This window comes from Acromyrmex echinatior, chromosome 10 (assembly GCF_024713525.1).
Source record: "Acromyrmex echinatior isolate Ae372 chromosome 10, ASM2471352v2, whole genome shotgun sequence".
Classification (NCBI taxonomy): Eukaryota; Metazoa; Arthropoda; class Insecta; order Hymenoptera; family Formicidae; genus Acromyrmex; species Acromyrmex echinatior.
The window spans coordinates 56,923-68,660 of record NC_141861.1 but is presented as its reverse complement, the minus strand read 5'-3'; the positions used below and the strand labels follow the sequence as shown (position 1 = coordinate 68,660).

Below are 11,738 nucleotides of genomic sequence, written 5' to 3'. Positions count from 1 at the left end.
AGCTTAGTTACTTATCCTCTTATTCGATAATGATGCATTGATTGTATCCAAACTCTATTATATTATACAATCTTTTGATTTCATATTTAAAATAAATATAAAACTTAGCTAATGAAATGGCCGTCAAATAATAGATCATAAATTTTTTATTTAAATATAAAATAAATAAATTTATTTATATTAATTATTATATAAAAATGACTGTTAATCTAAGAAACTGTATCACATAAATTTGTATAATACATAAAAACTTATATTTTTATTAGGTGTTGGAATTAATTCGTAGCGTTTTTTAATGAAAGAATGTTATTTATTTCACATGAGCATTAAAAAATACATTAATGAAAGTACTTCCCATCACTTGTAAAACGCTACGAATTAATTCCAACACCTAATATATTATTATTGTAACAATTAAAGAATTACAGTTTGTAATTTTATGAAATATTTCAGGCATATTATTGACATTTTGCAGGAATATTGTTAATTTACATTTCTATAATATCTCTGCAATGTTACATTGCAATCTGCAATATTGCTTCAATCTTCTGTACTGTATGGGTGCATTCAGCAGAGAAAATTAATCAGTTGGATGCCGTTTCCATGACGCGTATCGCTGTATGCGAGTTTTCGCGTATTGAAGGATCCGACCTGACGATCCGACCGTAATTGGTTGGTTCTTACATTCTGATCAAATACTTGATTGTAATTAATTGATTCTTGTGATTTGGATTAAACCCCCGGTAGAAACTAAACCAGTGAGATGTAAACTTAAGCAGAGTCAATCAGACTATTGTTTTAGGTCTATGTAATCTAATGGAAATGGAAATAACAGTAAACATAACCTCGCAATAAAGTGAATTTCAATTCGTTGAAACTTGCCTTATGGATAAGTTTACTGCTATTTTTATTTCCGTTAGGATGAAATAACACGATGCAGAAAAATGACTGCGGAATGGAGAATGCGTCATAAAAGCAATTAATCAGCATTATTCTGCATTATTTCGAATAGCGCTAATTAGTTGTTTCAATGACGCATTCTCTGTTCCGCCCTTTTCCGCACCGTGTTATTTCACCCTTAGAGTACATAGATCTAAAGCAGTATCCTGATTGGCTCATTCACGTCAGTTTAAGTTTATGTCTTATTGTTACAGAAATTTTGTTTGCGGCAGCCCTTACTCCATGCATAATTTATTTCTAGTCTTATTCTAAAACTTGCTCTCCTAGGAAGATTTTATTCTGTATGCTATAGTATACGTGTACTATGTATTTCGAGTACTATGTATTTTGAGTAACATTTTCTTCAGAGAGAGAGAGTTTGAAACGTAATTTAAGAATATAAGGATCCGGATTTACAATAGGTGTTTTATAAGTCTTAAGATACATTTCCACGTGCTACTAAAATAAGCAATTGGAGCGACAGATTTGTCACTCGTTATTCAGCAGCCAAAATTTTGTAGTTTGAACAGTTTCAACTATAAAGATCAAACGCTATTGCAGTGTTGATATACTGTATCGACCATGTAGACCACCGTTGTCTGCGATATATTGGGTCATCTAAAAAGTATCTGCGGTAACTTTGTCACTAGATATATGACCATCAACACACATCTAGTGACAAAAAACCGCGGATACTTTTTAGATGACCCAATACATAACCTAATTTATTTTTTTTCTTTATGACTGATTCAGATAAAGGATTTGATGCGCGCAATAAGAATAATTTAGTAACTATTTAATTCAGCGTATTAATATCGTAAATGATACATAAAAAATACTAACAATATATTAAATCTGTCGCTCAAATGTTAAATTTAATACTTCTTGCTCTTTTTCATGTATAAAATTGTCGCTCTAAGCTATGTTCCAAAACTTCCTTTTCGAGGAAAATTTTACTCAAAATATATAGTACATGTAATGTATACTATAGCATATAGAGTAAAATCTTTCTCGGAGAGGAAGTTTGGGAACGTAGCCCTAATAGTTTTACGATAAAAGTTGTCACGTGATCTTTTTTGTCACTGAAACGGCCAGTTTGAGCAGTTCGTGAAAATGCATCTTTAAGTCGCAAGAAATTGGCCTAGCATCCACCGAAGGTTTAAACCAGATCAGAATGTAAGAACTAATCAACTACAGTCGAGTATTTCCCTGTTAGTCGAACGACAGGGGAATGCTCAACTGTAGTTGGTTGAATTTTACATTCTGATCTGGTTTAAACTCTTGATAGAAACTAGACCACTGACCAACTACGGTCGAATACAAGGAGAATAATTGTGATTCGTTCATTCCTTATGTTAAGGCCATATCTTAAGGCTTAAAAATTTATAGATCCAATCTAAGGCCGGTATTCATAGTTGAGTCTTATTTCGAGCCATCTTAAAACGCTAATGCTGCCTTCTGATTGGTTCGTGACTTCTTAAGACCGTACTTAAGACAGTCTCAATCTTTGAATATAACCTTTACTATAAATACCGGCCTAAAAGAATCGGCTCGCTAACTCATGCACAATTAAAGTTCCTAGACTACGTTCCAAAACTTCCTCTCCAAAGATTTTACTCTACATGCTATAATATACGTTACGTATACTATATATTTCGAATAAATTTCCTCAAGAGGAAGTTTTGGAACATAGTCCTAGAATATATTGGGTCATCTAAAAAGTATCCGCGGTACTTTGTCACTAGATATATGACCATCAACATACATCTAGTGACAAAAAACCGCGGATACTTTTTAGATGACCTAATATTTTCCAATCAGAGAATTTCAAATATCGGATTGGTTACAAATTCTCCCCTCCCTCTCCTGCCCCTCTTTTTTTCGTTGCATTGAATAAATTCAAACCATTTGAAATTTAACGTCCTTCTGTAATGTCGTATGTTGTCAACAGTTTGGAGTTGGAAGTATTTTGTTACATACATATGCGCAATTTTGCGCAATATTTGACTGTATGACCTGCGTTGGAAGGTGTAAGATAGACTGGCATAACCAGGCATAACTAAAAGAAGAAGCGTGCTTATGAAATTTCTCGTGATTTTCCGTGAGTCGTGTATAATTTTCTTAGAATATATTCCGTTACGCTCCGTGTGGTGAGTCTGGTCGAGTGATTGTATAAACGGTAAGTACGATTTTTTTTATAACCTTGTAAAAGTAGATATTTTGGCATTTGTAGTCCAATGATATAGCAAAATTTGTGCAACGATTCTCGTTTTAAAAAGAATATAGTAAATATTTTCTTATAAATTCTTTTTTTTCTTATTAACGGATATAGTTTACTTTTATTTGATGTTAATTTTCTTATTTAATGAAAAAGACATCATATTGACTGAATCCCTCCATTTGAGACTTAGAAATATTGAAAGTTGCATATCAGCTAGGCAAGGCTTTATGAATATGTTTTAGACAAATATTTGATATTATTGGAGTACTATAACAAAATGTGTAAATGCCTTTATTTTTTTAGATATCACTGATTGATTGATATTTAGAAACTTTGAACTTGTTCTATGAGTTACATCATATATTTTTGATCTTGTTTAATTTTTGATATTACTTCCAATAATTGTATGTATTTATCTTAAATTGAATTTCCATGTTTGACTCTTATATATTGAATAAACGAGTGTGTGTTTATGTGTATATTGCCTCGATATTTGATAAGTCAAAATAATTTAAGTAACATATAAGAATTAACTGTTTTAACTCAAACAAATTAAGCTTACTACATATGTAGTATTTAAATATGAATTGTATATGAATCTGTCAAGAAATATTGTTAAATATTCAATAATAGTATGATGGATACGTTATAGTGTCTTTATGCTGTGTTCCTAATATATTTAATATATATTTAATGTAACATTGTTATTACAGATGTGTGAAAGTACGGTTAGCGTTGCTTTACGTATCCGTCCATTAGTAGACAATGAGCTTGAAAAAGGATGTCAAATGTGTTTAGATGCTATACCTGGTGAACCACAAGTTCGTATATGCAATACTGACAAAGCGTTCACGTACAATTATGTGTTTCCTCCCCACATTGGACAGGAAGATTTTTATAACACAGCGATTAAACGACTCATAGATAATACCTTTCAAGGTAAATATTTCATATTTTTTCAAATCTTTATATTTTTTAGATACAATGTTGCATTACATTTAAGATAAATAATAATCTTTTGTAGGCTATAACGTTACAATACTAGCATATGGACAGACTGGAAGTGGCAAAACCCATTCCATGGGTACCAATTATACAGGTGTGGGAGAGAGGGGCATTATACCAAGAGTTATATATGATATATTTGAAATAATTAAATCCAAGGAAGATTGGAGTTTCAAAGTAGCAGTCTCATTTATGGAATTGTATCAAGAACAATTGTATGATCTTCTTTCTGATAAGCAGAGAAGCCAATCTGTTGTAGATATTAGAGAAGACGGTAAAAACATAAGAATTGTCGGTGTAACCGAGAAACAAGTTGAAGATGCCCAAGAGACATTAGAGTGTCTGGCTCAAGGTTCCCTGGGTCGTGTAACGGGTGCAACTGCAATGAATGCACATAGCAGTCGTAGTCACGCTATATTTACATTATGTATACATCAGCAAAAGAAAGATGATCCGTGAGTAATTGTTGGTTTCTAATTCCTACTACTGTTTTTTATTCTATTTAATTTGCGACACTAAACGTGTGAGAACGGAAATAATTCGACTTTTCAAGCAGGAATACAGCGACAGTGGCGAAATTTCATTTGGTTGATTTAGCGGGTTCTGAACGTAGTAAAAAAACTCAAGCAACTGGAGAACGGTTTAAAGAAGGTGTGAATATAAACAAGGGATTGTTAGCTTTGGGCAATGTTATTTCACAACTCGGTGATGGTGCCTCTGGAACATATATCGGATACAGAGACAGTAAACTTACAAGATTGTTGCAAGATTCCTTGGGTGGTAATTCCATGACTCTTATGGTTGCCTGTGTCAGTCCTGCTGGTTGGTATTCGTACACTCTTATTCTCTTATATGCCTCCGTCTGTCCAATTAGCTGTGCCTACTTGTTCTAACATATTTCAACATCTATCAAGTTATGAAAACTCTATTTGCAGATTATAACTTGGATGAAACTCTTAGTACATTGAGATATGCGGACCGCGCACGCAAGATAAAGAATAAGCCAATTGTGAATCAAGATTCGAAAATAGCAGAGATCAATCGGTTGAACAAATTAATTCAAGAACTGCGGCTGGCTCTTGCGAATCAGGAACTTGGCATAACAACATGTCCGAAGGAACACGAGGCACTCGAGGAGAGATATAGTGTATTACAACAAAAGTTTAGAGATATGACGGAAAAATTGAATTCGAATTTAGGAGAAATCGTAGTTATGCACGAACGAGCGGAGATGGCCGAACAGGCTCGGGAAAAAATCAGATTTGCTATATCGTTATTACTTGATGAATTCAAGCAAGTTTTACAAGATTTTGATTCTTGTCCTGAAATCGACGATGAAAAACGAAATAAATTAAAAGTGATATATGAAAAGATGTTAGGTAAGTTTTTCTATGTGTAAACATTGCATTAATTATTTTTTTATAAACTATAAACTTTGATGAATCTTTAACTTAATGTTTATTTTATGCGCATAGATATCCAAAATAACGAGAAGAAAGCATCCGAAGAACTTATAAATCATGAAATATCCAATTCCAAACATTGTGTCATACACATGGAAGAAGATATAGAATGTGTACGTACAGAGGAATTAAACGATATCGAGGATAATTTGGATTACTTTGATAAAAAGGAAGAGGAACACACACTACGGCAAGCGGAGCGAAATAACGAGGTCCAAACTATTAATAAGGAATTGGCACTCAAAGAAAGCCTTGTGTCGGAACTATTGAAGAATGTAACGCAAGAAACCGCTGAAAGTCGTAGGAATGTCGTAGAGATGGAACAAGAAATCAAACGGCTACATGCGGAAAAAGAGGAACATTTACAAGCAGTTCATGCTCACAATATCAGTTCTAAGTAAGTCATTTTAGAGCGCTTTTACCGCCCAGCTTTTTTGTTTATCTTTTTAGTAAGGTTAGTTTTTAGCACAAATACAAGATTATTTATGCCTCAGTCCTATGTAAAATATAAATCGAAAATTTTGAGTCATGCATCATCACATATGATTGATACAATTTGTGGTCTTAAGACCTGTACCTTCAATTCTATAATTTTTAATAATGACAGTATCAGCTTTTTTTGTTATAAATTTTTAATATTGGCTTTTTTTATTATATATATTGAGTCATCTAAAAAGTATCCGCGGTTTTTTGTCACTAGATGGTGTTGACCATCAACACAATTTAGTAACAAAAAACTGCGGATACTTTTTAGATGACCCAATATATATATATATATATAAAATGTGCCATGTTACAATAATGTAATATATATATATATATATGTGTGTGTGTGTGTGTGTGTGTGTGTGTGTGTGTGTGTGTGTGTATATATGTATGTACGTATGTATAAGGGTGTCCTAGAATGACCGTCAAATATTTCGTGCATAGGTAGAGCGCATTAAACTGAGTCGAAAAGTCCTCTATCATTGTGCAATTTTTGCAATAGTTAACAAGATATCAATTACTAAAAATCACCAAATATTAGCTTTTAATAATCATTCTGGAACATCCTATATATAACGATAATGTAACGATACTGCCGTTAAGAGTTATAAAAAATATGAGTACTAATCGACAAGTGTACTATTACGTCTTTAGTCTTTTGTTCTGAACTCTAAATTGTGACATGACTTTTTTTCTAGATTTTTCTAAAAAATCTTTTTACCTTAAGGCGTAAACTTTAAGTAAGCTAATCAGATCTCAACGGTAAAGTTTATAGCTTAGGACTAATTAACGTCTCATAACTTAAAAAAAGACTTATTACATCTGTACATATTACATGTATTACATTGTAGAGTCTAATATTTTATTTAAATGTTCTTTGTGCACAGATTGGCTGAGACGCGTCGTAAAAGAGTACAAGAACTGGAAAAAAAGATAGCGGAATTGACACGTAGATGCATAGAACAAAACAAGATAATCAAAGCGAAGGAGAAGCAAGATCAAAGAATTAAAACTCTCTCCAGTGAGATACAATCATTAAAAGAAACTCGAGTCAAGCTTATCAGACAGATGCGCAACGATGCAAATAATTTTACAAAGTGGAAACAATCCAAGGAAAAGGAAATTATTAAATTAAGAAAGCAGGATCATAAACGTGCTTACGAAATGGTACGCATGAAAATAGAACATAATAAACAGGAGAATGTTTTTAAAAGAAAAATGGAGGAAGCTTTTGCAGTTAACAAAAGATTAAAGGTACGTTTCTTTACCGACGATATAGATGCGTTCCGTTTGTAAGCATTATTTCATTCTTATTGTTTATTAAATATTTAACAAGAATAAATAATACTTACAAGCGCTGTAGATTCCGCAAAATGGAAATATCGCTGTAGATACCTATTCTGTCTAGTGATACGTTTATTACATATTAGCATTTTATAACGGTATTTCTATGCGACCTATTAAGCTGAGTGATTTATGTATGGCAGGGTGCTTTGGAGATGCAGAAAAAGGCAATGCAACGACAAGAAAAGAAGGCTAATAGCAAAGAAGAGATAAAAACTTGGATCGCTCAAGAAATAGAAATATTAATGGCCACTGTAGAAGCAGATTATTCTCTTGAAAAACTGATGCAAGATAGAGCTTCGTTGGTACATCAATTGGAGCAACTTAAAAAAAATACCGATCCGGATGAAAATGAATTTGCAACTGTTACTGAATTCATAGAATTACGTAACATGCAAATTGCAGATCTACAACAAAAGATTCTTGAGTCAGATCAGGGTAAGATCTCTGTGAAATTGATTTAAGTAATTTTATTGAGCGAGGAACATTGAGAGTTACTTTACTAGCAAGTGTAGTAATCCGTCAACAAATTTCTTTTTCTTTAGAAACTAGAACAAATACTCGATGGAATATGATACGTACAATAATGGACGCAAAAGTAGCACTTGAAACAGCATTTCATGTAGTTACACAAGACAGGAAGCAACAATGTTACAAATATAACGAATTGAGAGTTAGTACATACCATAGAGAAATATTGCATGTTTATATATAATGTACATGTTTATATGTATATTATGTGGATATACATATAATATGCCCTGAAGTGAATTATATAAAGATAATTTACATTTTAGGAAAAGTATCAGTATCTAGAAGCACGACTAGAAGAGTATGAAAAACAGGAGAGAGTGAATAAAATATCTTGTTCGCAAGATTCATCTGATACGTTTTCTAGTGATACTGACAAATCTTTGACAAAATCTATGAAGAGACAGGTATTAATTAATTTTATGAAACGTTTATAAAAAAAAGTAAGCATGCTCTGTCTGCTTACTCAGAAAAAAGAATGAAATTATTATTATTATGCGTTTTAGGTTTTGACAGAGAATTTAAATGGAAATAAAAAATTATCGTTCAAGAAAAGAAAGACGGAAAGTAAAATAAAAGAAGAAATAGTCGATGAGAATGCTTATCTATCATACGATGACAGTTCAATGATGGAGGACGATGTCGATAAAGATCCAGATTGGAAAAAAACGCCGCTTTATAGTCGAATACAAAAATTACAGGTAAATTTGTATTACAAACTATCTTAATTACGATAAATGTCATATATATCTTATCGATACTTGTTTATTTCTGTGTTCATTTTTGTCATACAGTTTTTGTTACTAACGAGGGAACCTCGCAAAGTGTTAAATTCTGATTTTAATGAAACTTTGTACACACATAGATTACATAAAAAGATGAATTTAAAAAATATTAGTTGTGGCGAACAAATAATTTTAAGGAAAGAAATCACCTTCTTATAGGTAAACATGGGTTTTAGCTTTTTTGATATCTCGGAGACTATTCCGGAGATCAAAAAATATTTTTTTCTACAAAACAATGATTTCTGTAATAATTTTAATTATCTTTATTTACTCATGTCAATAATGTTTTTAAAAAGTAATTAAACATAACAAATAAGAGATGATTTCACCCCTTAGGGATCTGCGCAATCAAAGGAACAGAGAATAAGAATTTCAACCACTCGGAAATCATGCACTGTGGAATACACAGTTTCTGACAGGTTGAAATTCTTAAAGCGTGTTAGATTTACTGACTTGACTCGACTCCGAATTAATGTTCTGTTCAGCTGCAAAAGAAGAGCTGAATTGTGCAAGGAATGCAACTAAATAGAATAGAGTGTCGACTTGGTGTCAGTAAGTAAATACGAATACGCTATTAGTCTCTGTTCCTGTTCCTACTTCTTATGCGCTAGTCTTTTAAAAAACCGTTTTTTCCTTCGCAACTGATATTTTCTATTCATCTTTTTATATAATCAATATGTATACACATATAAAGTTTCATCAAAATCAGAATTTAACACTTCACGAGGGTCCCTTGTTGTATGTACAAAAACGATATAATCTATACAATTGTGTAAAATTATTGGAATTTCAATAATTATTTTCTTTATTTAGAATAAATCGAAATTCTCAATTCAACGATTGACTTTTAATAAAATAGAACCTGATAATGAAAATCCGATAAAATGTGCTTGTAAAACAAAATGTGCTACGCGGGTATGTACGTGTCGTAAGAATGGCGTTACCTGCAACAATTGTAATTGTGACTCGGAACAATGTCAGAATAGAAACAAAGAGAATGTAAGTGTCATATTATTATATTACATTACGTTTAGATACATATCATATTTGTGTAGATATTATATTAATTATTATATATATGTTTAGTATATGTATACTATCAATTTTTATTTGCATTTTTCTTTCCAGTTGCGTACTACGCTGTTTTCAGATGTTGCAATGTCAGATAAAGCGAGATGTGATTAGAAAAGAAGATGAATCATTTTTTTCCAATTGTACATGAAAAGTACATTTACTTTATAATATCATGCTCAATTCAAATATTGTATATATTCTAATTTTTCGTGTCATAAATATTTATTTCACTTTTCATATTTTGACATAAACTAAACATGATAATTCCAGGTATAGGAAGACTCATTTGTTGGGAGAATCCCATTTGCCTACAATTCTGATTGCACACCACTCATATCAGCTGATGCTTAATAATTTTTCACTGCTTTACCAATGAGAATATTTTATTTTTTAATTGGCCAATTAGTAATACATTTGTGCAACTTGCGATGTGTGCAATCGGAGTGTAGGACATACATATTGGAAGGACCATAGGCGATTGTTGATGGCATCACATCTATATGTCCTTGTGTGAATGTTTCACCGTGATACGCATGGGTCGATTATGAATATCCATATGTACATACGTTAAAACTTCGCGAAACGAAAGCATATAAAATTAGTAAAAAATGGGACGTTATTGCGTTATATGTCTCAAAATATCTACGAAGCAAAATAAAATATCTCTTTATGTGTGAGTATAGCTTTATTTCGTAGATAATTTTAAGTCAGGCTTTAAGGTTATGTATTGAATTAATTTAAATTATATAAATATATAAAATATGTGTATTTTAAGTGTATACTTATAATCAACAACGATGACAATTTGATCGCTGGGAACATTCTTTTCCATCGTTTTCAAATTTCAAATAACATTTTGATAACTATTCTACATTATTTCAAATTCGAATTACACATATCATTACATGCAGGCGCACAGCAAACAAGCATTCAGACAAGGGCAGATGTTGGAGACACTTCTGTTACATTGGCTGCGTTCAGCGGACTCGATAGTTGAGAGAGCGTTGCTATTGACATATTCTTCCAGATCTAAAATGTTGATTGAATGATCCGGAAAAATACAGCAATAATAGCGAGCGCTCACTCAAATGTTGAGTTCGCTGAACGCAACCATTGGTTACGGTATGACCCTTCCAGTTACCAGTATGTACATTCTAAAAATCAGAGCCTTCTCCATTTGTTTACATTTTACGTTCCGTATAATAATATCGTACGTTAATTATATAAATCGCATAATATTATGTATCATTAATATTCAATTATCAATTTTATAATCAAATTTATCATACAATAAATCATAAAGAAAATTGTCCAATCATAGTCGATTATTCTTATATTCGACTGATCGGTAAATTTTTTACGACTTAAGACTCTACGACCGCTACGACTTCTATTGTAGACCTCGCATAAGTTTTAAGCTATAAGAAATGGACAAATCGTAGTCAGTTATTTTTCTCGCAGCCAATTATAAATCGTAGTCAATTATTTTCTACTGTAAGGCCGGATTTATAATAGATTTTTAAGCCTTAAATCATAAGAAATGAACAAATCACAACCGATTATTCTTTTCGCATTGTAGTTTGTCAATTTCTTACGGATTGAGGCTTAAAACATCTATTGTAGACTAAGGGTGCGATTACATGTAGCGCGGTACACACGGTATGCGGTACAAAAACTAACTAGATAACTATAGGAACCGCGCAAACCATGCCGCTTGCTTCTTTTCTCCTCTATTACATGTATTGGGTCATCTAAAAAGTCCGCGGTACTTTGTCACTAGATATATGACCATCAACACACATCTAGTGACAAAAAACCGCGGATACTTTTTAGATGACCCAATATTTAACATATAGAGGCCTAGATAATAGAGATGCGACATAAAGGGAT

General features: G+C 32.2%; 2 protein-coding genes across 4 annotated transcripts in view; one reads left to right on the top strand and one right to left on the bottom strand.

Moving 5' to 3' along the window:
• LOC105147548 (uncharacterized) overlaps nt 1-11,738 on the bottom strand; it is a 32,205-nt gene that overhangs the window by 17,353 nt on the left and 3,114 nt on the right. The gene's annotated exons all lie outside the window — the stretch shown is intronic.
• LOC105147557 (chromosome-associated kinesin KIF4) lies at nt 2,802-11,163 on the top strand. Of its 3 annotated transcripts, none has more exons than XR_015546444.1 (14): nt 2,802-3,118; nt 3,874-4,099; nt 4,185-4,620; nt 4,722-4,987; nt 5,101-5,544; nt 5,641-6,025; nt 7,002-7,368; nt 7,602-7,896; nt 8,004-8,131; nt 8,256-8,396; nt 8,496-8,690; nt 9,588-9,773; nt 9,903-10,038; nt 10,119-11,163. XR_015546444.1 is itself a non-coding variant. In XM_011058670.2 (14 exons), the coding sequence occupies exons 2-13, from the start codon at nt 3,874-3,876 to the stop codon at nt 9,957-9,959; spliced, it is 3,126 nt and encodes a 1,041-aa protein (XP_011056972.1). In that variant the 5' UTR covers nt 2,802-3,118; the 3' UTR covers nt 9,960-9,999; nt 10,119-11,163. The 3 variants fall into 3 exon arrangements, 2 of the variants coding, with proteins under 2 accessions (XP_011056972.1, XP_011056963.1); XM_011058670.2 differs by having other exon boundaries at nt 9,903-9,999; XM_011058661.2 differs by having other exon boundaries at nt 9,903-11,163.